This window comes from Pristis pectinata, chromosome 13 (assembly GCF_009764475.1).
Source record: "Pristis pectinata isolate sPriPec2 chromosome 13, sPriPec2.1.pri, whole genome shotgun sequence".
NCBI classification, from domain to species: domain Eukaryota; kingdom Metazoa; phylum Chordata; class Chondrichthyes; order Rhinopristiformes; family Pristidae; genus Pristis; species Pristis pectinata.
In genome coordinates this window covers 30,841,423-30,869,401 of record NC_067417.1, presented here as the reverse complement: position 1 = coordinate 30,869,401, position 27,979 = coordinate 30,841,423, and the positions used below count along the sequence as shown (strand labels likewise).

General features: G+C 39.7%; 1 protein-coding gene across 4 annotated transcripts in view; it reads left to right on the top strand.

Moving 5' to 3' along the window:
* The window catches only part of znf423 (zinc finger protein 423), a 295,490-nt gene extending 271,606 nt beyond the window's left edge, over positions 1 to 23,884 (top strand). For all 4 annotated transcript variants that reach the window (XM_052028341.1, XM_052028340.1, XM_052028339.1 and 1 more), the window contains one exon: positions 23,244 to 23,884. In XM_052028341.1, coding sequence (XP_051884301.1) covers positions 23,244 to 23,371 — 128 coding nt within the window. In that variant the 3' untranslated portion in view covers positions 23,372 to 23,884. The remainder of the gene's footprint in view (positions 1 to 23,243) is intronic.
* The last annotated feature ends 4,095 nt before the right edge of the window (positions 23,885 to 27,979 follow it).

Below are 27,979 nucleotides of genomic sequence, written 5' to 3'. Positions count from 1 at the left end.
TGTTTAACATCACTCAAGACAAAGTAATAAATGTTTATTTTGTATTTCAACGTAATTTCATTTGTCTACTCCAATCTTTATTTTGTGCTTTTTGAAATGTTTAATAAGTTAGTTAAAAGTTGTGCTTTTTGCCTGTCTCGATTTATTGTAGCAATCAGATTCAGGAATCAGAATCAGATTTATTATCGCTGTCTTATGATGTGAAATTTGTTGTTTTGCGGCAGAAGTACGGTGCAAGACATAAAATTACTCTCAATTACAAAATAAATAAACTAATAGTGCGGGAAAATATGAATAATGATGCAATGTTTATGGGTTCATGGACATTGAGAAATCTGGTGATTGAGGGTAAGTAGCTGTTTCTGAATCATTGAGTGTGAGTCTTCATGCTCCTGTACCTCCTCCCTGCTGGAGGTAATGAGAAGAGGGCATGTTCCGATGGTGAGGGTCCCCAGTGATGGATGCCACCTTCTTGAGGCATCGCCTCTTGAAGATGTCCTCGATGGTGGGGAAGGTTGTGCCGGTGATGGAGCTGGCTGAGTCTACAACTGTCTGCAGCCTTTTACTATCCTGTGCATTGGAGCCTCCATGCCAGGCTGTGATGCAATCAGTCAGAATGCTCTCCACCGTACACCTATAGAAGTTTGCATGAGTTTTTGGTGACATACCAAATCTCCTCAAACTCCAAATGAAGTAGAGGCACTGACATGCCTTCTTCGTGATTGCATCAATGTGCTGGGACTAAGATAGATCCTCCGAGATATTGACACCCAACAATTTAAAGTTGCTCACCCTTTCCACCACTGACCCCTCAATGAAGACTGGTGTGTGTTTTCCCAACCTACCCTTCCTGAAGTCCACAATCAATTCCTTGGTCTTGCTGAGGTTGAGTGCGAGGTTCTTTTTGCAACACCACTCAACTAGCCAATCGATCTCACTCCTGTACACCTCCTCATCGCCATCTGAGATGGTGGTGGTGTCATCTGCGAATTTATCGATGGCATTTGAGTTGTGTTTAGCCACACAGTCAGGAGTGTAGAGAGAGTAGAGCAGCAGGCTAAGCACGCATCCTTGAGGTGCATCTGTGTTGACTGTCAGCAAGGAGGAGATGCTGTTGCCGATCTGCACTGACTGTGGTCTCCCGATGAGGAAGTCAAGGATCCAGTTGCAGGGGGAGGTATAGAGGCCCAAGTTTTGAAGCTTGTTGATTAGTACTCAGGGGATGATGGTGTTAAATGCCAACCTGTAATCGATAAACAGCAGCCTGATGTATGTTTTGCTGTTGTCTAGGTGCTCCAAAGAAGAGTGGAGAGCCTGTGAGATTGCATCTGCTGTAGATCTGTTGTGGCGGTAGGCGAATTGCAGCAGGTCCAGGTCTCTGCTCAGGCAGGACTTAATTATAGCCATAACCAACTTCTCAAAGCACTTGATTACGGTAGATGTGAGTGCTACCGGTTGATAGTCATTGGTACACCGTCGGGGCCTGACACCTTGTGAGAGTTCACCCGCTTGAAGGATGTTCTGACATTGAGATCACAGGGTCGCCAGATGCTTTGGGGATTCGCACAGGTATAGTGTTACTTTCCCTTTCAAAGCGTGCACAAATGGCATTGAGCTCATTGGGGAGTGAAGCATCACTGCCATTTATGCTGTTTGGTTTCACCTTATAGGAAGTAATGGTATGCAGACCCTGCCACAGCTGTCGTGTGTCCGATTGTGTCTCTATCTTCACACGGAATTGCCTTTTCGCTCTCACGATGGCCTTCCAAAGGTCGTACCTGGACTTCTTGTAGGGTTCTGGATCACCAGTCTTGAACACCACAGATCTAGCCCTCAGAAGACTGCGAATCTCCTGGTTCATCCAGGGCTTCTGGTTTGGGAAAACTTGGTATGGTCTCAAAGGCACACACTCATCCACGCAGGTCTTAATGAAGTCGGTGACAACCGTGGCATATTCATTCAGATCCGAAGATGAATCCCTGAATACGGTCCAGTCCACTGATTCAAAGCAGTCCTGTAAACAGTCCTCTGCCTCCCTCCTCACCCCTGGTGCTGCAGTCCTCAGTCTCTGCCTGTAGTGGTTAGCATGACACTATTACAGCGCCAGTGACCCGGGTTCAATTCCAGCCACTGTCTGTAAGGAGTTTGTACGTTCTCCCTGGGTCTACGTGGGTTTCCTCCGGGTGCTCCAGTTTCCTCCCACGTTCCAAAGACACACGGGTTAGAAAGTTGTGGGCATGCTATGTTGGCGCCGGAAGCATGGCGACACCTGCGGGCTGCCCCCAGAACACTCTACACAAAAGATGCATTTCACTGTATGTTTCGATGTACACGTGACTAATAAAGATATCTTATATGCCGGGAGTAGTACAGCCAAGTGATCGGACTTGCCAGAGTACAGACACGGAATGGCACAGTAAGCATTCCTGATGGTGGTGTAACAGTGGTATTGACATTGGTTTATTATTGTCACTTGTACTGAGGTACAGTGAAAAACTTGTCTTACATACCATTCGTACAGATCAATTCATTACACAGTGCATTGAGGTAGTACAGGGTAAAAACAACAGAATACAGAGTAAAGTGTCACAACTACAGGGAAGTGCATTGCAGGTAGACAATAAAGTGAAAAGTCACAACAAGGTAGATTGTGAGCTCAAGAGTCCATCTCATCGTTTAAGGGAACCGTTCAATAGCCTTATCACCATGGGATAGAAGCTGTCCTTGGGCCTGGTGGTATGTGCCCTCAGGCTCCTGTATCTTCTGCCTGATGGGAGGGGAGAGAAGAGAGAATGACCTGGGTGGGCAGGGTCTTTGATTATGCTGGCTGCTTCACCAAGGCAGTAAGAGGTATAGACAGGGTCCATGGAGGGGAGGATGGTTTCCATGATGTGCTCGGCTGTGTCCACAACTCTCTGCAGTTTCTTGCGGTCCCTGGCAGAGCAGTTGCCATACCAAGCTGTGACACATCTAGATAGGATGCTTTCTGTGGTGCATTGATAAAAGTTGGTGAGTGTCAAAGGGGACATGCCAAATTTCTTCAGCCTCCTGAGGAAGTAGAGGCACTGGTGAGCTTTCTTGGCTGTGGCGTCTACGTGGTTGGACAGGCTATTGATTATGTTCACTCCAAGGAACTTGAAGCTCTCAACCTTCTCAACCTCAGCACCATTAATGTGGACAGGTGCATGTACACCACCCCCTTTCCTGAAGTCAATGACCAACTCTTTTGTTTTGCTGACATTGAGGGAAAGGTTGTTGTCATGACACCATGTCACTAAGCTCTCTTGTCTCCTTCCTGTATCCCGACTCATCGTTATTTGAGATATGGCCTGCTACGATGGTATCATCTGCAAACTTGTAGATGGAGTTAGAGCAGAATCTAACCATGCAGTCATGAGTATATAGGGATTAGAGTAGAGGGCTGAGAACACAGCCTTGTGGGGCACCAGTGTTGAGAATAATCGTGCTGGAGGTGTTGCTGCCTATCCTCACCGATTGTGGTCTGTTGGTCAGAAAGTCAATGATCCAGTTGCAGAGGGAGGTGTTGAGTCCCCGATCTCGGAAGTTGGTGATGAGTTTGCTTGGAATTACAGTATTGAAGGCAGAGCTGTAGTCAATAAACAATAGTCTAACGTATCATAGAACAGTACGGCACAATACAGGCCCTTCAGCCCACAATGTTGTGCCGACCTTTAAACCTCACCTAAGACTATCTAACCCCTTCCTCCCACATATCCCTCTATTTTAAATTCCTCCATATGCTTATCTAGTAATCTCTTGAATTTGACCAATGTACCTGCCTCCACCACTGCCCCAGGCAGCGTATTCCATACCCCAACCACTCTCTGGATAAAAAACCTTCCTCTGATATCTCCCTTGAACTTCCCACCCATTACTTTGAAGCCATGCCCTCTTGTATTGAGCATTGCTGCCCTGGGAAAGAGGCGCTGGCTGTCTACTCTATCTATTCCTCTTAATATTTTGTACACCTCTATCATGTCTCCTCTCATTCTCCTTCTCTCCAAAGAGTAAAACTCTAGCTCCTTTAGTATCTCCTCATAATGCATGCTCTCTAAACCAGGCATCATCCTGGTAAATCTCCTCTGAACCCTTTCCAACGCTTCCACATCCTTCCTATAATGAGGTGACCAGAACTGGACACAGTACTCCAAGTGTGATCTAACCAGAGTTTTGCAGAGCTGCATCATTACCTCGTGGCTCTTAAATTCGATCCCATGACTTATGAATGCTAACATCCCATAAGCTTTCTTAACTACCCTATCCACCTGCGAGGCAACTTTCAGGGATCTGTGGATATGAACCCCCAGATCCCTCTGCTCCTCCACACTACCCAGAATCCTGCCATTAACTTTATACTCCGCCCTGGAGTTTGTCCTTCCAAAGTGTACCACCTCACACTTCTCCGGATTGAGCTCCATCTGCCACTTCTCAGCCCAGCTCTGCATCCTATCAATGTCCTTCTGCAATCCTCGACAATCCTCCACACTATCCACAACACCACCAACCTTTGTGTCATCTTCAAACTTGCCAACCCACCCTTCTACCCCCTCATCCAAGTCATTAATAAAAATCACGAAATGTAGAGGTCCCAGAACCAATCCTTGTGGGACACCGCTAGTCACAGCCCTCCAATCTGAATGCACTCCCTCCACCACAACCCTCTGCTTTCTCCAGGCAAGCCAATTCTCAATCCACATGGCCAAGCTTCCCTGAATCCACATGGCCAAGCTTCCCTGGATCCCATGCCCTCTGACCTTCTGAAGAAGCCTACCATGTGGAACCTTGTCAAATGCCTTACTAAAATCCATGTAGACCACATCTACTGCACTACCCTCATCAATCTGCCTGGTTACCTCCTCAAAGAACCCTATCAGGCTTGTAAGACATGATCTGCTCTTCACAAAGCCTTGCTGGCTGTCCCTGATCAGACCGTGATTCTCTAAATGCCCATAGATCCTCTCTCTAAGAATCCTTTCCAACAGCTTGCCCACCACAGACGTAAGGCTCACTGGTCTATAATTCCCTGGACTATCCCTACTGCAATTTTTGAATAAGGGGACAACACTTGCCACCCTCCAATCCTCTGGTACCATTCCCGTGGACAACGAGGACTCAAAGATCCTAGCCAATGGTTCAGCAATCTCCTGCCTCGCCTCGCAGAGCAGCCTGGGTAATATTCCATCAGGCCCCGGACACTTATCTGTCCTAATATTTTCTAACAGCTCCAACACATCATCTCTTTTGATATCAACATGCTCTAGAACATTAACTTTACTAACACTGTCCTCAGCATCATAAAGGCCCCCCTCTTTGGTGAATACTGAAGAGAAGTATTCATTGGGGACCTCACCCACTTCCACAGCTTCCAGGCACATCTTCCCATCTTTGTCTCTAATCAGTATTGGTATTGGTTTTGGTTTATTATTGTCACTTGTACTGAGGTACAGTGAAAAGCTTGTCTTACAAACCGATCATACGGGTCAATTCATTATACAGTGCAGTTACATTGAGTAAGTACAGAGTGCATTGATGTAATACAGGTAATAACAATAACAGTACAGAGTAAAATGTCACAGCTACGGAGAAAGTGCAGTGCAATAAGGTGCGAGGTCACAACAAGGTAGATCGTGAGGTCATAGTCCATCTCATTGTATAAGGGAACTGTTCAATAGTCTTATCACAGTGGGGTAGAAGCTGTCCTTCGGTCCTACCTTTCCTCTCATCGTCCTTCTGCTCTTCACATGTGAAAAATGCCTTGGGATTTTCCTTCACCCTACTCGCCAAGGCCTTTTCATGTCCCCTTCTTGCTCTCCTCAGCCCCTTCTTAAGTTCCTTCCTTGCTACCCTATATTCCTCATGAGCCCTATCTGATCCTTGCTGCCTACACCTTATATATGCTGCCTTCTTCCTCCTAACTAGATGTTCCACCTCTCTTGTCACCCATGGTTCCTTCACCCTGCCATTCCTTCTCTACCTCACCGAGACAAATTTATCCCTGACATCCTGCAAAAGATCCCTGAACAACGACCACATCTCCATAGTACATTTCCCTTCAAAAATGTCATCCCAATTCACACTCACAAGTTCTAGCCTTATAGCCTCATAATTTGCCCTTCCCCAATTAAATATCTTCCTGTCCTCTTTGCTCCTATCTTTGTCTATGACAATGCTAAAGGGAGTGGTGGTCACTGTCCCCCAAATGCTCACCCACTGATAGATCTGTCACCTGACCCGGTTCATTACCTAATACTAGATCTAGTATGGCATTCCCTCTGGTCGGCCTGTCAACATACTGTGACAGGAATACGTCTTGGACACACTTAACAAATTCTGCCCCGTCTCAACCTTTGGTACTAAGTGGGTGCCAGTCAATATTTGGGAAGTTGAGGTCTCCCATGATAACAACCCTATTATTCTTGGTGTCTTTACTGTCCAGATGCTCCAGAGATGAGTGGAGGGCTAGGGAGTTGACATCCACTGTATAGATCTGTTTTGACGGTAGGCGAATTGCAGTGGGTCGAGGTGTTTGGGAGGCAGGAGTTAATGCGTGCCATGACCAGCCTCTCAAAGCACTTCATGATCAAGTGATTGAGTGTGTTTGCTCCTCTGGTTCTGCAGGTGAATTGTTGGTGGTTGTTTGTCAGAGACTTCTTCAAGCTGGCGCCTGGTTGAAGTCCTCCACAAAGATTAGGAAGGCGTCAGGGTGCACTGTCTCATGACTGTTGACCACAGTGTTTAGCTTCTCCAGTGGCAGCTTGATGTTTGCCAGGGGTGGAATATACACCGCTACCAGGGTGACGGCAGAGAAGTCCCTCGGCAGGTAGAACAGATGACCCTTGACTGCCAGATGGTCCAGGTCGGGGAGCAGGACTGAGACAGAACCGTCATGTCTGTGCACCATGAAGAGTTAATCATGAAGCAAACACCACCACCTCTGTCTTTACCTGATGCCATCGTCTGGTCCATGAGGTGGATGGTGAAGCCCTTGGGCTGGAGTGCTATGTCCCAAGTGCTGGGGGTGAGACATGTTTCTGTGAAGCAGAGTACACAATAGTCCCTGATGTCTTCTGGTACTACAGTCTTGATCTGAGGTCTTCAATTTTATTTTCTACGTTAGCCAGGAGGATGGTAGGAAGGGGGAGTTCTTCAATTTGACTGACTGCTGGGTTGAGGCTTATTACTGGAAATCGGAAATCCCCTAAATAGCTGACAGCAGTAAACATCAGGAAAGGATGTTCAGACCACAGAGATCGATAGAATTTTTGGGTGAGCTTTCTTCAAGGTCACTTTTGAGTTATCTTTTCATAGAAATGGAAAGAACTGAAACACAGTAATCTTGTTGACATACTCTAGTGTTAATTCTGCTCAAGTTCTGAATGATAGGGTGTGTAGCTAGCAAGGTCCAATGAATTAAATTCTCACAATTTTCATTTTCCTTTCAAAGTGTTACCACCTTATCATTTCTGCATTGGTGGAGGAGCAGGAAGAAGCCCAAACTCCTCAGAACAATTGCATTATTCATAATTAGTGTCAGTGCAGCATTGAGTGTTGTCAAAACATAAATGTTGTGACAACATTTATGATCTGATGGCATGCGCAGCACAAATACAGTACAAAATACATACAGCATTTTGTAAAGCTCAACATTTAACATCTTCATTGTTGTGTATCAAATGAAATGTTTTGATAAGCTTTTATTCTTAGTAGAAACTAAGAAAATATCAAAAGGTAATCGATTTGTTAAGTTCATCACTTAAATGGCTTTACTATATCCAGCTGGTATGCCAATCTTGAATGCTGGACATGGCATTACTTCATAACTTGCATCTAACTTAGTACACAGGGAGCTCAGTTGTTCTTTTCCTTTATCATTTTCACAAAAAATGCTTTAGTCATATAATGTCAAGGGAAGACAAGATCCTTCCATCTCCTTGTTACTGGATGGACAATAAGAAAGCCTGAATGCTGAGTCATTTCCAAAAATATCAACTAGTAAAATTACAATAATTGCATATCCATTTAAATATTATATAGTTATGAAGAAAACAGTTTTTTTAATCTCTACGATCTATACAGAGTAGTCATATCCAATCCTTTAAATTAATAAAGTTTCAAAGCAGCATGCGAATGTTACTATGATTACATAAATACATCAGTCACAAGCGTGGTGAAAAAGTCAAAAGTTTCTCAATAATAGGGGCCCTTTCGCGTTAGTCAAATAACTGCTGGGAGCTGGTTATCACTGAAGTATTGAGCACTGCAAGGCCTATTACAGGGAAGATGTCTGCTATGTATATGCCCATTTCTGGTAGGTGATTCGTTGCTCCATATTTGCATGGACTGAGTAGCTTGCAGCAGCATTCGCAGCAAGAGATAATCACTTTAGTCAGGATATAACCAGGAATCAATGCTATGTCTATTGCTCTCCATGAAATATATTAATGACCTCAATTTAGAAATCCACGATTAAGAATTTTGCAGGTTGTACAAAATATTAGAGTTGTGTGGTTGATAGGAAAGAAGGTAGTTATGGATTGCAGGAAAATGTTAATGCATTGGTCAGATACGCAGCAAAGTGCAAGATTATACATGATAATGCATTTGAGGGGGGATGCAAACAATAACTGGTCAGTGACTGAGAGGTGTAGAGGAACAGAAGACCTTAGAGAGCCTGTCCACAGATCCAAGAAGGTGGCAGCTTGGGTAAATGAATGGCATTTGGGGTTCCACAATCCAGTCTTTGACTGCTCTTATTTTTGCACAAATGAACAGAGATAAATACAAACGTGAGCCCCACCTGTATACACCAGCACTAGTTAAAAAATCATTAGCTACTTGACGGTTTAGTGTTGGGTTATCTCTTCTGGCCATTGCTGCCAATCTGCAGAGTTTGGATACAAAGTTTCATTTGTTCATAGGGAATAGTTTGGCTGGAGCTGAAGTAGGTTTTTGGAGTAACTTACCTTCTCTTCAAAATAGCATCATGGGACCTTCTATGTCTGGTTGAGAATGAAGATGGGGCCACAGGTTAATGATTTATTTGAACTTCTGACAATGCTGTACTCCCTCAGTACTGCTCTAGAGAATCAACCTAGGTTTTTCTGCTTTAGACTCAGGAGTGACGCACAACCTCCTGAGTCAGAGGGAGGTGTACTACCCATGGAGCCACCACAATGTAAGCCTCAATTGCAGCAGTCAGACATTGATGGATGCTGAGTCTGCTGCAACAAAGCCAAGGCATTGTTCATCAGTGGCTGTTTCACGATTGGCTCCATTAAGTGCATTGATGGATGCAGCCAACTGTTCCCTGTTGGAAAGGGTGGACTCTAAGCTCTGCACAAGTCCCTTTGTAAATTGGAGCTGGACTTCTCCATTCCCTTGACTTCTGACTTTGTAACGCACCAAGCATTTGGGTGTGAATTGTAAACTAGTAATTTACAGCACAGTAGGAGGCCATTTGACCATTGTAATTGCACCACCTGAAAATGCATTTCTCAGACTAATCCCACTTCCCAGCTCCCCTTCTGTAGATTTGTAACTTACATCACATCAAGCATTCATCCAGATCCTTTTTAAATGTGATGAGGCTTCTGTCTCCAGCGCTCCTCAGTCAGTGAGTTTAAGGCTCCCCCTTCTCTTGGGATGGAAACAAATTTCCTTAACTCCCCTTTAACCCTCCTAAATATGTGCCCCATAGTGATTAATTTCCCAGCTAAGGGAAATAGATCCTTCTGTTCCTCCGTATTCTCTTACTGGACCTTCTCTAATACAAATACACCTTCAGTATGGTAACCAGACTGTCTTCAGCACTCGAGCTGTTATCTATCTAGTGTTTGTACAGCCCCAGCATGGCATCCCTCCTCATATTATGTACTACAGCTTATAATGTTAAGTATTTCATATGAATTCTTAACCACCCTATCTACCTATCCTGCTGCATTCAGGTAAGTTATTAACATGCACTTGTATGTTTTAAGTCCAAGCCATTAATGTATATCACAAAAAGCGAGAGGCAGCCCTTCCATCACTGAGAATCTTGATGATCGTTAACTTTTATTTTCTCCCACTGGCCCAATTTTTCATAGAAATTGCCACTCCTCTTGGATCCCATGGGCTTCTACTTTTTTTGGTCATTCTGCATTGCAGGACCTTGTCAAATATCTTGCAAAGATCCATGTGGACTACATAAAGCACCCTCACCCATCAACTTCACACTTGATATCTCCTCAAAAAATTCATTCAAAGCAGTCTGGCATGACTTTCCCATATTGTATCCTTAAATGACTGTTATTAATTAATCAGTTCTTTTCCAAATGATTTATATTGCAACTCAGATTTTATTCTAGTAATTTGCCTGCAACCAGTGTTAGGTTTACTACATTTTATTTTAATTAATGGTAACACATTAGCACATTCCAGTCCAGCCAAGGAGGATTGAAAAGATGTAGTTAGAGCCTCTGCTATTTCCTCCCTTAGTTCTCTTGACAACCTGGGATACATTTTATCCAGACTTGGGGACTTATCTAATTTTAAATTGCTAAACCTCTTTATATTTCTCCTCTCTCTGTAGTTACCTTTTTTTTAATTTCCTTCTTCGAAGATGCTGGAATCTATTATTGAAGGTATGATATCAAAACACACAGAAAACGATAATATGGTTATGAAAGGCAAATTATTTTTATTGGAGTTCTTTGGGAATTTCTCTATTAAAGTTGATGAGGGTGAACCAGCGGATGTGAGGCAGCAGCTCCACCTGTTGTACCACTGTAACGCTATTGCATTATAGTCCTTTGCACATTTCAACTGTTATTCAGTTTAACTTCCCCCATATGAAGCTTGCAGGTTATGTAAGAATCTGTTTGCAAAGGACCATCAGCCTGCTCTGTGGATGATTTCAATGTGCCTTGAAGACAGAAGAAAGGAGTCCTCTTGGCAGCCTTGAAATTTGTCTCACTAAACAATGCTTCAAATATCAGATTTATGGATCATTCATCTCTTGTACATAAAATCTCCACTTGAGTTTTTTGATTGACACATTGTAAAGCATATTGATATCAAAGCTGCACAGTGTATAAATATTATCCCTTTGATGCAAATCATACCATTTTGTAAGTTGCTCTTGGCTGCAAAGCTATTCTTTGCAAAGTGAGACATTTTTCAGTTTAATGTAAGAAAATATATGGTCGGTAGTCGGGTTCCTGGTGGATGGTTCAATATAAATTTAATAATGGTAATATTCCATCAGAGTTTAGTGGCCTCAGTATTAAAAAGAGTGCATTGCCTGATTCTGTTAATGATAACATGGGACCTTTTAAATGCAACCATCCAATCTTGCGTGTTAAACAGTGCAACAAAAGACAATTGATCTTAGTCTTGTTTGAAAGGAATCTAGTGTGTGAAGAAAGTACCTACCTCGTATGATGTCACTTCCAGCGCATGTACAGATATGTACATATACAGCATGGAATACTGCCTGCTGCTGCTTTTGCCACCAGTAATTGTAGTTTGCTGTTACCACACTGTATGTTGCCAAGCCAGCATTTGGCCTAAATGTTCAGCCGAACCAACCAAATTCAGTTGTGTATTTTTATAACCCCTTTGCTGCACACGATTCACTGCACACCCGTTGAGTGCGTTTACTGTTTGTCAGGAGTGCAAACTACTGAACATATGAGGCTTTAAGACAGGCCATCTGTTAGTCCTGGATCGTTGGAAGATTGTCAAACTAGTCTAAAAATAAGCAGATAAAAATACACTGAAAAAAGACAATTAAATGCTTTGTTTTATTATTTGGAAAAGGTGTAAATAAAGTTTGGCCTTGTGGTAGCATGTAATGAAGCATGCAAATCCTTTTGGCTGCATGAGATTCTGGTGTTAGTTAATGATGTAGATATCAGGACAGCAAAAGTTTACAATTACCTATTCTGAAAGTGTTATTTACAGATATGTTTTGACTTTTGTGATGGCTTTAAGAGAGCTGAAATAATGATGTGAATGATATTATTACAAAATCAGACATGCTTGAGATTAATGCCAGTATAATGTGTTAAGTAATGGCTTGGCACTCATTTTCCAGCACTTAGTATTGCTGCATTAAAGTATTGCAGATTTAAACCAGGCAGGCTCCACTAAATCAGTGTGAAGTGTATGTAAAGGATGGGGGGATATCTTTATTACTATAGATTAACCATGAGACATGTTAACTCTCCACACCACATCAGCTAATCAATTGCCAACACTTCTCTTGTTCTGCTAATGTTGAGCAGACTGGATTTAATGCACTCACAGCAGATCTGTTTAAGCAATAATTGAATAAAGGCCACTGTGTTGCAGAAGGATGAGAATGGTCAAAATGGTTGGATTGAAATTAAAGTTTTAAAATGTGATCATAAACTGGTTCAAACCCAATGGTTTTAAACATTGGGAAATAAAGTATCTGAATGCAAATGTATCTCCTTAAAAGTGAGTCTTCTCATTTTAAGTGAGTTGTATGTTGATTCTTCATTAATGAACACAACCAAAGGAACAGTTGCTGGAAAGTAGATTTAATATTAAAATTGCAAACATTCCCAAAAAAATGTAAAATACAACTGTGATCATGACTCTGATTCAGAAATTGCTGTGTACCTTAGACCTGTACTGAAAATATTCAGTGCAAATTAAAGACACAAATATCTGTTGGGTTTATGTGTCCTGAGATGCTGAGTTTTTTTAAAGAATGAAGCCACCAAGGGGAACTGGGTCACAGTTTAGTCTTCATTTGGCTAATGAAATAAATGAAATAGCTTTTAAGTGCTTCATGAGAACTGACAACTTGTGGAAATATTTAGCATTGTGTTGAGGTGCACAGGGGTAAGATTAACTTCTGATCATTTTATGGCAAGACAACAACACAATTTTAATTGTTGATTTGAACATGTTGTCACAAAAATCTTGAGGATATAATGCTGACAATTATCGTACTATTGATGCTGCCCAGCTTTGAACTTTTTGCAGATATCTAATTTATTTAGACAAGTAAGCACAAGAACTTGCATGAGTGCATCTCTGGTGCCTGGCATGGAGGTTGTCCAGTCCCATCCACGCTTGTGTTCTTCAGTCAAGACTTTATTTAAATATATGGCCCTTTTCTTTGGGTAAAGATTATGGTCTAGAGTACCTTCAGGCTTCCCTAGTTTGAACCTCCACTCCCCTGGGGTTCATTTTTTGCATCAATGGAGACCAGAACTGGCCAGGCCTTCAGTGAACTGTGTCAGTGGGCATAGGGAGCAGTTGCATCTTGATCCACTCATCTGACAACATTTGCCTGGGAGGAGTTGGTCAAGGGGTTGGCAAGTGGGAAATGGAGGAAACAGCAGAAAAAACAATCATTGCAGTTGATTCTCAGTCATTTTCCAACACATTTCTCTCTTTTGTGTCTAAGTTATGGCAGGGAACAAGGAGAATGCAGATAATTCATTATTTTTTTAAAATTTGGTTGTAAATGTTAGGGTTAGAATTTCAACAAGTGCTCCATCGCTCTCTCCTGCTTTAAATTTTGTGGAAGATCGCTGGAATTCCTGGGAATTAATAGTATTCAGTTCTGCTGTAATTGTTAAAGCATATTGGAAAGCCATAACAGAAATTGTGATTTGAATACGGTGGCCCAAGTATTAATTGCTGAATTTCCTGTTGCGCTTTTAATTAAGTGGGATCTCTTTTTTTTCAAGTGACTTAAGTTCACTTACTCGGTCTCCTGACTCAGAAACATCAATTACTGTTTGGGTGTGATTTAAGGTTGAAAGGATCAGATCTAGTCCCACAGAGTATTCAGTTTATTGATCCTTCCTGTGTAATCAGTCAACAGCCAAAGCAATGTTCTTTACCTTGGGTTCATATTTTGCAGTTTTCAGTGCTGATCTAGCATCATCTCTGGGTTCCAACCAGAACATGGCTTAGTCAGCTTGATGTAAGTGTCTCTTTGATTGGTTTATCTTTCATCAGCTTCCAGTTGCTTTTGTGCTTTAAAGATGAATATAGGTGGCTCTACATGGTAAAAGGCTGTTACAAAAAATAGGGGAAGAGACTGCACACTACCACGAATAAATTGATGAACTATTGGCAGAAGTTAGACAGGGATAGCACAGTGAGTCACTAATCCCTCAAATTATTTATTTGTAGTTTAAAGTGTTTTTTGAAAGATTCTTATGCTGCAGCAGGATAGAGTAATCACAATTGTGACATCTGGTGGACAGTCAGAATAAGAATGTCCTGACAGGTTAACTGTGGAGTCACATGATTACCTGACAGACCTGTCCATTATAGCCTTCTGAAGACGTAGTGTAATTAAATACGATGAAATTTATGAAAATATATTCATTCAGAATGTGTTTCTCTCTCTCTCTCTCTCTCACTCACACTCACACACACACACAGAGTGCTCCCTCTTTCATTTCTTCCAAACAGCTGAGCCTTTGTTTAGATAAGTTTCTTGTCTTAACATTTATATTGTTTTGTAAATCTTCTGGTTTTGGAATTGAAGGGAGAACTGAACTTCATTAATCTTCAGTAACACTGACAAAGAACTGTCCATGTAACTAAATTGGTTGTTCATTGTTTTAATCTAAATTGTCAACTTTTCAAATTAAAATCAATCTGAGTTACAATGTGCTTTCTGCATTTACATCAACTATTTGTTTTCATTTCTGTAATTGATTTTATTTTAATTCTATTGTGAATTGTAGAGGTACATTTTATCAGGATGGCAGCTATACCTTTACAATGCCATTGAGGTCAGTTAATTGCTCGCGATCCAATGTTTCTTCCTTGCTAATCAATATTTGTATTAACAAGGCAATGTTCCCCTCCATTTTAGAATCACCACCAACACTCTCCTCAAGACAACTGCCTTCTGTCCTTTTGCGTAATTAGATCATTCCAAGCACCCTTCCCTCTGCAGAGTGCAACTCCTATATCAATTATCACTTTTCTTCATGCAGCTCCTTGTTTGAATTACTGAAATAGTTTCTGGTCTTCTCTCAGCCTGGGCAAGTCCTATTCTGTGGCAGGACATTGAGCATTACCCTGTTATTTTGACCCTTTCATTCTCTAAGTTTTATCCTTTCTGTGCAGGTTGATTGAGTATGTTATCTTCTCTGCTGGCTGGTTTGGAGAAATTTCCTTCTCTTGATTCACTGTTGCCTCTCTACCACAGCCAGAGAATTTCAGTCATGCCCCTTCTAATCTCACAGGGAATTCTCATCTTTCTCATCTTCCCCTCTTTACCATTCCAGCACATCCACCCCACCCCACCCCACCAATCTTTCTGTTTATCTCTGTATTGGCCAACTGCATCTCTGATTTTCAGTTTTCAATGAATTACAATTTTCTTCACCTGTGCTTTACAAAGACCAAAGCTGCCTCCTCCCCAGCCACTGTGTCAGTTCACAACCTTGGCATCAGAAGCTTACCTTTTAATCACCACATGAAGTTCAAGCATGTTCTCCTCATCATGCAAAGAAAATACATTTTATACTCCTCACCTTAAACCTATGCCCTCTGGTCTTAGACACCTCTACCATGGGGGAAAAGTTTCTTACTATCTACCCTATCTACATTTTGTATACCTCTCTCAAATTCCCCCCGGATGTCTCTGTCTGCAGTCCCTCCTCATAACTGAAATACTCCATCCCAGGCAACATCCTGGTGAATCTCCTCTGTATCCCTTTCCAACATATTCAGGTCCTTCCGATAGTGAAGTGACCACAATATTCTAGTTGTTTTTTTACAAAGTTGTACCAAGACCTCCCTGCTCTTATATTCTATGCCCCAGCTAAAGAAGGCAAGCATCCCATGTGTACTATTCATCACTTTACTACCTGTGTTTCCACTTTCAGGTATCTTTGGACATGTACACCAAGGTCCCTTTGTTCCTGAATACTCCCAAGAACCCTAACGTATACGTCCTGCCCTTATTTGACCCCAAAATGAATCATCTCACACTCAGAAAAATTAAATTCCCTCTGCTATTGCTCTGCACAGCTTACCAACTGATCAAAATCATTGTGTAGCCTAAGATTACTCTCCTCACTATAAACAATACCACCAATTTACTGGTCATCTACAAACTTACCAATTATACTTCCTATGTTCTCATCTAAGTTGCAAAGCAAACAGCAAGTGTCCCAACACAGATCTCTATTGTACACTGTCTCCTACTACCAAGCCAGTTTTGGATATAATTTGCCAACTTATCTTGGATCCCGTGGACTCTAACCTTTTGGACCAGCCTTCCTTGTGGGACCTTGTCAAAAGCCTACTGAAGTCCATTTAAACCACATCAGCCGCACTGCCCTCATCAATATATTTATTTATTTCTTCGAATAATTCAATTATGTTAGACAGGATCTCCCACCAACAAACCTGTACTGACCTTCCCAAATCAGTCCCCACCTTTCCAGAATTTTCCAATAATTTCCCTACCTCTGAAGTTAGATTAACTGGGCTCACTTATCCCTGCTGCCCTTCTTGAGCAAAGCTACCACACCTGTGGCTAGTGAAGATTTAAATATCTCCATCAGAACCCCAGTAATCTCTTCCCTTGCCTCCTATTAGCAGCCTGGGATAGATCTCACCAGGCCTTGGGGATTTATCCACCCATATGCCTGCTAAGACATTCCAATACTTTATTTTTAATCTGAACATGTTTGAGAATTTCACCTTCCCAAATAAAATCTCCAACCACAATGTGTATTTCCTTACCAATTACAGACACTATAATCACTTAAGACCTTGGCCACGTCCTCTGGATCCACATGCAGATTGCCCGTTTGGTCCCTAATGGGCCCCACTCTCTCCCTGGTCACCCTCCCGCTCTTAATATGCTTATAAAGTGCCTTGGAATTTTCCTTAATCTTGTCTGCCAGTGATATTTCCTGGCCTCTCTTTGCCCTCCTAATTTCTTTATTGAGCACTCTCATACTCTCTGTCCTCCTGAAGAACGTTCTATGTCCTCAGGGATCAATACCTATCATATGCTTTTGTTTCTTCATCAAACCTGCAATATCCCTTCACTTCCAGGGTTCCCTGGACTTTCACTTAAAAGACAACCACTTCGTAAATCTAGATTTACCTACAAGTAGTTGCTCCCAATCAATACTTGCCAGGGCCTTGTACATTGCATTCAACTTTGAGAATTAATTTCTGGACTATCCATATTACTTTCCATAATTGCTTTGAAACTTACTGAGTTATGGTCACCGTCCCCAAAGTGCACACCCATTGACACTTCATCCACATGCTTGACTTCACTCCCTAGAATGGAGCCTCCGTTAAATACCTCCAAAAGATGACATCTTTAACAGTGCACCTGTCTCTTTGCAGCACTTGACATACCAATCTAGATTACGTTCTGAATTCTCTGCAGTATGACTTGAATCCATATCTCTCTATATCCGAGGTGAGAGTGCCAGGGGTCTACCACGAACAACCCTTAATGTGCTTTGCACAAAGCAAACTTTTTTTTACAAAACTCCCTGTGCTGGCCTTCCATCCTCCACACTGTGTGAACTTCAACTCATCTGAAACTCTGCTGGCTATAGTGCAACTCGCTCATCACCCTCTGCTCATTAAGATCTTTTCCTTTCTTCAAATCTCTTAGTAACCTCAGTTCCCATCTCTATAACTTTCTTCAGTTTTACAATGACCCCACTGCCTGCCCAATTCCCTCCCCACTGCTTTTCACCAGACACTATTTTTCCAGATACCTTTTGCACAACATACTTTCTACTTTATCACCTCAGCCCCAATCTCTGGAGTTTCCTCCCCAAATCTCTACTTCTGTCATCTTTAATGCCCTCTGTAAAAATTTGTTGGCTTGGCTGAGCTTTTACTTACCCCTCCTTACAGGGTTATCCTGGCTCAGTGTTGGACTATATCTTCTGAAATGCCTTGGGATCTTTTTCCTCCATTAAAGATGCGATACAGATCCAAGCTGTTTTTGCTCAAAAAGCAAATACTGAAATGTTTGGCTTGAAAAGGCCTAAATTAAGAAGTGTGTCTATTATTCTTCGGAGAATTATGGTGGTGATTTAGATAGTTTATCTTATTTAATACATAGTATACTAACCTAAAAAAGTGGAAATATCCTGAAGTAATTAGAGAAAGAATAGTCACATAATGAAAGCAATTATCGTAAAACTGAATTTGGATGCCTTTAACTCTTATTATTTCTCTCTCCTGAATCTACATTGGATATGTTTAAAGTATATCAAATCTCATATAATTTTTGAATGTTAAAAAAAATATTAAACTGCAAATGATTGTTTTATGAATGGCATTTTTCAAAAGACGAGTTCCTTTCTCAAAGAAAAACAACCGATATTGATTTAACCTAGTTACTTATTTTAAAAAAAACAGGATTAATAAAAAGGGAATAACCCTGTAATTTGTCAGTGGTGAAAAGTGCAGTAGGTCATATTAACATATCATTTAGATGTGGCACAAATCCAGCTCTGTACTGCAGTAACTGATAAAACATCAATTTCTGGCACAAGGATCTATCCACACAGCTGTCACCAACATTACAACACTTCCCAAAAAACAGTAAAGTATTATATTAAAGAGGTAGTACATTCATCTAAATTTTTAATAATCTTTGCTTTGTGAAGAGACATGCCTGTTAATGCCAAAGTCCTTCAGAGGACCTCAGTGCAATATTGAACTGCTGGTCAAAAACAATCTAAAAGCAAACATCCTTATGTGATGGCATTAAGGTTTGCCAATGCAACATCATGGTCAGGCATGGCTCTCACTTTAGCCACCATTCCAAACATTGTCTTTTAACACACTGATAACCTGAGGACGCTACAGCTCTATATATACTCTTGTACTGATACTGAATATCCTCTTCTGTTTGGAATAGCAACATCTAATGTGTGAAGGGCTGCAGGATATAATAACAAAATAGTAGCTACTTGTATTAGACCAAACATTGAATCAAGACTTTGTATTCTTTTTACTTGTGTTTGGACCAAATGATCTTTGCATAACAGGTTTCCTGTCAAAAAAATGTATGGTTCCAGGCTGCCCTAAATAATGCTTTGCCACTGGTGTTTGTGGGATCTTGCTTTCAACATATTGGCTGCTATGTTTCCCTGTATTACAATAATAACCATAGTTCAAAAGTACTTAAATGGCTGAAAATAAGTTAAATATCCATCTAGTTCTAGATTATTTAGTTAGAAAGCTACGGTAAAAAATGTTTTTAAAATCATTATGGTGCTTCTTTCATTTAAAATGTTTTCTATTTTTTTCAACATTCTGTAATTTTTTTAACCAACTGAATGGGCAATCTGTGTGCGCCTGGAATGTAACTGGTGCAAATTAGCAGTTGCCACAAGAAATTATGTGAGAACAATTTGCTTTTTGTCTTTTTTGTTTCTGAATGCTGGGAAGGTGCAGAAAATAGGTGTGTCCCAGTGACTCGGCCAAGGTTGAAAATTCTTTGTTTAGGGAATTACAGGCTATGAGTCTCTAAGTTCCCACTCCGTAAGTATAGCCAGGTTCTGAGATCACACTGAAAAAAATGATAAAAACTTTAAATGACATTTGTGCCTCATTTACTTGTAAATATACAACTGGATTAAAAAGCAGGAAAATTCAATAATTAATTAAATTAAAAATCGGATAAAATTTATAAAAGAAATTCATTTGTCATCTGAAACAAATTGTCATTAATAAATGACAAATTGTCGGTGTATTGACAGTAACCCTGAATATTAAGAGAGCTTTTGATTTTGGCCTTCAAATACTGACATAACCCATCATCACTTGAAGAAGCTATCCTGAGAATTTTGGCCCAAAATAGCATTTATCTTTTTTTTAAGAAAGGCTTTGTGAGATGACTGGTCCCACAGGATGCTGCGTTTGCCCACTGTCAGGTAGTGGGACAGATGTGGTAGTGATGAGCCTCACACATCTGTCTCTGTACAATGCACTACCAGGAAAACCGGGTCAGGCAGCAGGAGAGAGTGCACAGCTGCAGCTCCCCAAACTGGCTGGCTTCCAAGGTGGTGGGTTTGCCATGGGGACAAGGAACAATCTAATATTCTCTGTAGATCTTTTTTTCCCTGAAAATTTAAGTTTATGACAACCAGTGTTTCTTTATATGTGTTGTAACCAGTAGAATTGGTGGGTTATTATCATGTTGAATTCTCAATTTTGTAGAATTATTTAAAATATTATAATTAGCATGTTTGCATAGGAAGGATTAAAGTATGAGTACTGAATGCTATTGTTTCAAAAGACTTGTATATTGAGAGGAAGCTAACGAAAGTGCTATCCAAGTTTGGTATACAACGTTGTACTTTGTTGTCTCTGTACTATATGGTTATTATTTTGTCACTTATACTCCTGTACATCAAACAGAGGTTTCAACCATTAACTCGTATAGAAAACAGATATCAAATGCTTGAATTTATAATTGAATCTTAAACCTGCTTGCTACTATTCTGTGTAAAAAGAATGAGAAATATGAATAGGTATTTTCCCCCCAAGTTAAGGAATTCCCCCCAAGTTAAGCAGTTCTTCTATGCTTCAGTACTGGCAGGTGGTATTTCATTTTTTGGGGAAAAAGCCTTTAACAATGCATAACCACAATGCAAATATGCTTTTTAATCCCTATTTACCTACATTTGAATCTCCCTCAGAAATAACAAAAAAAATCTTAGGAAAAAGAGAAAAGGCATTATTCGCAACAGCAGTCAGCAAAGGGTTTATTGTTGGGCCCCCTAATGCCCCGTTGGTCTAACAGTGTCTGAACTGATGTGATTCTGATACGAAGGCTGAATTGGATTTGCTCCAATGTTATAATTAAGAAATCCATAGGTTTTTCTATGCAAAATGGACTTGGATTTGTATTAAATCCAGAATAAATGGTTAATAATGGGTATCTGAGCTTGCATTTAATGTAGAAGCATTGGTCAACATTTTACATTATACAGATAAGAAAGACTTCATCTTATTCACCTTACATTAAGGAAAGAATATAGCCTAGAATTTCCAATGTAAGCTCAATTGTTGACTCCAATTCCAGTAGATCACACTGTGCAAAATATTGTGCTTCTCTCTTCTTTAGTTTCCACTTAAACACATCCTGTGTACACCTGAATATGATACCTGGCTTCCTGTGAAATGTAATTTAAAAAACTTCCAGCGGTAAATATGTCTTTGTATATTTAATAGTAACAGTTTGGTTCAATTTTATTAAAACATAACAAAATATAACCACTTTTATTCAGACTATCTAGTACATCACTTAGTAATCCAATTTTGGATAACTGAAAATAACTTGTAGAAGCTGCATTGAGCCATTTGCCAATTGACATACAGTGGTCAGTTTCATAAATTTTTCTAAAGCAAAAACTCATTAGAATCCTTGAATCAAACGATCATATTTCATGTCTTCTTTCAGCCCCAAAAGTGGTTGCAATGAGTGGAAATTTGCAATTGCTCTTAATCCTGATTGAAGATCTCGCCAATTTTGTAGCTTGGTTGATTTTTAAACCACACAAAATCTCCTGGATTTTGTTGGATATGATTTACACTGAAATAACTTGTTTTTTAATGATACCTGGCCGTTGTTAGGTAAATTGTGTTGAAAACAACCAGTTAAATACATGGAAATGCCTGGCTAGCATGTAAATGATACTGGCCTTTGAGATAATCCTCTAATCACTTCTTAAGTAACTTCAAATATATCTACAATTGTCATTTTAATGTTTATTTTACTGTAACAACAGGATTAGGTTAGGCTGTTTAATAAGTATGAGTAATATTGCATGTTAATTGAAAGATGATGTGATTTTATTTTGTTAAATAGACAATGGTTAATTGGCATTGAAGAACATTACACAATTTCTAAAAGTTAATTTTGAAATAATGTGCCATTCACAGCGGCTGGGTGACATAGCAAACAGATATAAAACTGGACATTTACACACTATCCTTCTCATTTGGGTGCTTGGAGGCTAGATTGAGACCAAAATGTCAGTTTCATAATATAAATCTTGTGAATCATGAATATCAAACCAGTGATGTTTTTAAATATACTCACCTTAGAAATAGGTCTCCTGCCAGCACTGATTCAGATACACCACGGCTTAAAGTCTGAGCAGATTTTCTGTGGAATCATTTGTCTTCTCAGCTTCTACTTTTTCAGTCAGAAGATCATTGTCTGCATTTGTACGTTTTTTTTTGCCGATGTATGCAGCCCAGTATAACAAAGCAGTAGTAACAGGGGAATCAACTGCACCCAATGTCATTAATTTGTGTCCTGAGACCAGATTACAATACTACATTGTATTAAAGTGCAAATGGTGAGGTCTGACTGTTCAGCCAGCATTTTTACCTGAATAAATTAATATTTGTGAAGATGAAATTGGAGATGATTAACCCTCTTTATAAAATGCATGTGTTCCGGTGTGTAAATGCTGGAAATGTATATTCTTGAGCCAAAGTTAGCTTTATTATGAGAAATTGAACAGAACTAAAAAGCAGTGGAGGATATTTTGATTCTCAAACCAGATATTTAAAGTAAGGAAAGCCGACCTGCTTTTCTTTAAAGCACAGGTATTTTGCTTCCCTCTTCTGGTGGAAAAACAGAATTTGCTGAATATTGCCGTAAATTGTATTAAAAATGAAAATACTAAAATGGTCATTTCTCTTTTTTGACATTATGAACAATATTTTGATGAATTACATCCGGTCTAAAGCCTTAATCTCCACGTGACAAGCAATGCACACTTTACAGTTGAATCAAAAATATCAATGTATATCTCTGTCACATGCTCAAACAAATCCAATTATTTGCATTATAATACATTTTGTATCTCTAATTTCATCACTCACTGTTTTATATTTTAAACAGCCCCATATCTCCATCAATTGTCTCACGTTGCAGTTGTATCAAATGTTAGGTCAGCATTTTGCCTCATGACTTTACCGGTAATGTTTGTTATGCTCATACAACAGAACGAAGGTATGTGTGTCAGACCCTTGAATGGAATTATTGCTGAATTCAATCTTGTACTTGTCAAGCTAATGGAAGTGGCACCTCATTCAACTAACAGTTGCTTTGTGTCATAAAGCTAAATTGTACAAGTTTTCAAGTTATCTGCAGTGAACCCTGGGTGGATATGGACACGTGTTATTTATCCCTTATGGGTTTTTTTTTGTCTTTCCAGAACCACATGATGAGTCAGCACGCACAGTAAGGTGTCAGCACTGCGAGACATATTCTCTGCAGAAGACTCGACAGAGACACAGTGGGAGAGAACTTTTGAACATTACATCCAATCAAAGTGTCATTTGAAACCCAGATGTAAAACTAATGATTTGGCCATGAGGCACTGCTATTATAAGCAGTTTGAAATGAATATTAATGTAACAGATTAAAAGTATTCTATGCTCAGTATTTTTCTGTCCTGCTTTTAAACTAGTGAGTTCACAGCTTTTGCTTCTAATCAGAGTTATAGTGTGTTAGAAACATCAGCTTTGTTGCTGTTGTCCTTTGTTGCTTAATGTAGTAAGCTAATAGGTGTCAAGATAACTAGATGTATTTTGTTAATACTTGCTTTTAAATGCAGAATTAGCCAGTTGTGATAACTGTGATGTGCTAGCTTGCCATTGTCAGAATATTTTTTTCTCTTTTTTTGTCAAAGAAGAATGTTTTAATTTGGATTGACCAGTTCACAGTACAATGAGAAACTATGTAAAGAAAATCAATGATTACAGTGAAACTGGATGGTGTTTGCTTCTAAAATGTGATTTACCTGATTGCAATAACTAGGACAGTATAATAAAGGGAAACCACGCACTTAATTCCTGTCTGTATCAGAGTGAAATAGCACATGCTACTTATTATTCTGTATACAGATACAAGAAGATTGTGTCCATTTTAGAGATGATTATTAAAGCAACAACACACATATTGCAACACATTACAAAATCAAAATACCGCAGATGCAGGAAATCTGCAATAAAAACAGAAAATGCTGGAAGTACTCAGTAAAATGGTCTGCATCTGTGAAGAAAGAAACAGAATTAATATTTTAGATTGGAATCCTTTCATAAGAATTAGGAATGCAAGGCATTTCTCTTTTACACAGTATTAAACCAAGCATGCAGAGACTACACAATGACAATAAACTACTCAATTTCCCTCAACTTTGATAGCTGACAGCATTCTGTATGCCTTACACACTACCAGGGTAATATGACTCCACTTTCCTTTGCACTGTCCAAAAACTCCCTTGTGTTTTCTAATTCATTCCAGAAGTCTTCAGTGATGTTGAGGTCAAGATTGTATCCAATTTACTCTGGTAATGGCACACTGAAGCCTTGTTTCCATTCTTCACAAGCTGTGTTGTTTGGGGCAGTATTGTTTAAGGCTGAAGCACCTTTGGAGTAAAGGAAGAGGAAGTGTTAAATTTGAGGTGATAGAGCAGGGTACAGGTGAACTTTGCTGTTTGTTATTTGTTCTGAATGGTTTTAAAGCACTAGTTGAAATTTGATTGGATGTATTTATAGTTAAGTGACTTAGAAATTTAAAAAGTTACGAAGAAGAAAATTTTAGTTTTCTTTATTTTCAATCAGTGTATCCATGCACCCTTTCAGAACTGAATAACCATTGCATGAAAAATATCATTAATTGAATTATCATATATGATCAATTAATGAGTTACTGAATAATTCAGTTTATAATTTGTATGCTACTAAGAACATTCCTCTACCAGCTAGATAAACTGAAGCTTACAGTCTTCGAGTTTTGGCAGAGATGCCACACCAGACCTCACACAGTTAATGAACAGAATTCCTTTCCCTGACTTTCTTCCAATTAGTATTATAACACAGAACTTTCAGAATAATCAGATACACACAGCATCTAACCTTCAAAAAGACTGCTGTGTGGAACAAGAATATTTTCCACGTATTCCACACAAACAGCTTTATTAGTCACAGCAGATCAAAACATTAAGCTGTGATCCTACAGCTCTGCAAATGACAGAGTCTTTCCCAAAGCTAATAACATTATTTTCCATTGTTCAACAGGAGTGTTTAATTTCTGTCAGACTTTTCTTAAAAAAAAAGAACATTTGTACATTATGCTTTCTCTGCCATTAAATATCCGACACACGATTCAACAATGCTCTGGAGATCAGGCAGGCAGACTGTTTTCAAGACTCTATCACTGCTGCTTGTGATCTGACTGCTAGAATACATGTGAAGGTTCCAACTTAAACTCATTCTCCATTCCCTGTAAATATCCTGGGATTGGGTGGCCATGTGCTTTATTCTCCATAGGATTGTGGTTATGAAGGAAATATTTAAAATAGTAAGATAATAAGTATATAGGTGTCACAAGCATGTATTTTGCCAATTTTTTTAAACATATTCTTGGAATGCAACAATTGGTAGCCAGATTAACACTTGTCCTAAGAAGATGGTGGTGGGCTGCCTTTTGCACTGCCGGTAAGTTGATGCAACAGAGAGGATCGCTAGCTTCCTGAGAGGAATTAAAGGTCAACCCTTTAGGATCAGAGTCTCATAGGCCAGAAGGGGTGTATTAGCTGCATTTTCCAATTGTTATAATAGATAATTTACTACAGGATAATATTATTTTTAGTTTTTATATATTTTTTAAGTTTTACAAAGAGTTTGTTTATATTTTAATTTTTGACATTTGTGGTCTATCAAACATTTCCTTTGATTCTTTCTGTTGTTGCACAAACCAGCTGCACATGATGCTAAATCTTTCTTCAAACAGTTTACGCACACAATATAAAAAGACAATCTAAGTAGCAGCTGAATCTGAACAGTAATATTTCATGAAAATCCAATGATTTGATCCTGAATCATGTCTTCTGATTGCTATAAAGGCAAAATGATTAAAGGTATTCCATGCTGTGGGTACAGTTCTTGCTCAGTGTCCTTTATCTTTGCAAAGAGCAATCCGTTACCCATTATTTGCTTTATGAGAAGTTTGCACAGATTTGCAGTATCTTTCTTGAATGGAACTACTTAAATTTAACTCAATCCATTAGAGCTCAAATAATACTTCTGAACAGATCCCCAGAATCAAAGTCAAAGTCAAGTTTATTGTCATATGCACAAGTACATTTATGCACAGGTGCAATGAAAAGCTTACTTGCAGCAGCATCACAAGCACATAGCATCATATAAGCAGCATTCACAAGAAAAACAAATTATATACAATTTTAACAAAAGAACACAATTAGAACAAAGAAAAAACAAAGTCCATTTTAATGCAAAGTGTTAAGAGTGGTCATAGTGTTACTAAACTGTAGTGGTGATTAGGGTTTTGCCAGTTGGTTTAAGAACCAAATGGTTGAAGGGAAATAGCTGTTCTTGAACCTGGTGGTGTGGGACTTCAGGCTTCTGTACCTCCTGCCCAATGGTAGCTGCGAAAAAATGGCATAGCCCCGATGGTGGGGATCTTTGAAGAAGGATATTGCCTTCTTGAGGCAACGCCTCCTGGAGAAACTACCGATGGTGGGGAGGGATGTGCCTGTGATGTATTGGGAAGAGTCCACTACTCTCTGCAGGTTCTTGCATTCCTGTGCATTTGAATTGCCATACCAGACCTTGATGCCACCAGTCAGGATACTTTCGACAGTACTGTAGAAGTTTGTTAGACTGTTCGGTGACAAGCTGAACCTCCTTAACCTCCTAAGAAAGTAAAAACGCTGGCATACTTTCCTTATTATCGCATCTATGTGCTGGGTCCAGAACAGGTCATCTTATATGTTAATGCCCAGGAATTGAAAGCTGCTGATTCTCTCCACCGCCGATCCCCCCAATGCAAAACAGCTCTTTAGTTTTGCTGAAGTTGAGGGAGAAGTTGTTGTGGCACCACTCAACCAGGTGTCCTGTCTCGCTGTGGTAAGATGACTCATTGCTACCTGTGATTTGTCCAACAACAGTAGTATCATTGGCAAATTTGAAGATGGCATTGGAGCTGTGCTCAGTCACACAGTCCTGTGTGTAAAGAGAGTAGAGGAGGGGGCTAAGCACACAGCCTTGGGGTGCACCTGTGTTGATGATCAGCAAGGAGGAGACTCACTGATTGAGGTCTGCCGATGAGGAAGTTGAGTGCTGAATGGGATTCAAAAACTGGTCTGAGCTAATTCTACTATAAGTAAGTGTAATGACACAGGTGCTGTTCATTTTGCTAAGAGCAAGGCTGTTGAATAGCTTGTTAGTTATAACATGGCTTAGAATGATACTTTAATTTTCTAATTACATTATTTTGATATTAGATATCTTTCTGAAGAATTCTTTACATAAATATAATTTGGTAACGAAAGGCATAATTATTAGGAGAACAGGGCAAGCAGCCTTGTGGAACCAAGGTAGAGATTAACACATTCAGTTTTGGATGAAAGTTTTTGAGAAGGTTCCACCGACAACAGGGGCTTTCTCATCCAAGAGAATTAATTCTTCTACTTTCTGCAGCACATAATTTGTACAGTAAAGAATACAGTGGCTAATTTTGAGATTTTTGCCATCCCTTTGCACCTCTGAATCCTCATTTTCACCTATCAATGACTGCATTTTGTTGTAGAAGTAAGATACCAAGATGATATTTCATTTGGGCAGAAAATATTTTCTGTATTGAACATAAAGTACAACAGGAAGTCTGTAAATCCAGATCTACATAGGTAATGACTGCTTATAAGGATATGGGCTGGCTTTTTAACTACCAAAGCAAATTTCCAGGGAACAAGGGGGAAAAGAATGCAATAAACTTCTTTGTCACTTCTTTTCGTGGTGGGAATTCTACAACTGTTAGAGAAAACAATTTTAAATCACTTTTTGCCCCAACTTAAAGAGACTGTATTCTTTGACAACAAAGGATGTCTGTTTTTTCCCCTATAAGAATTGAAGCACTATAGAATAA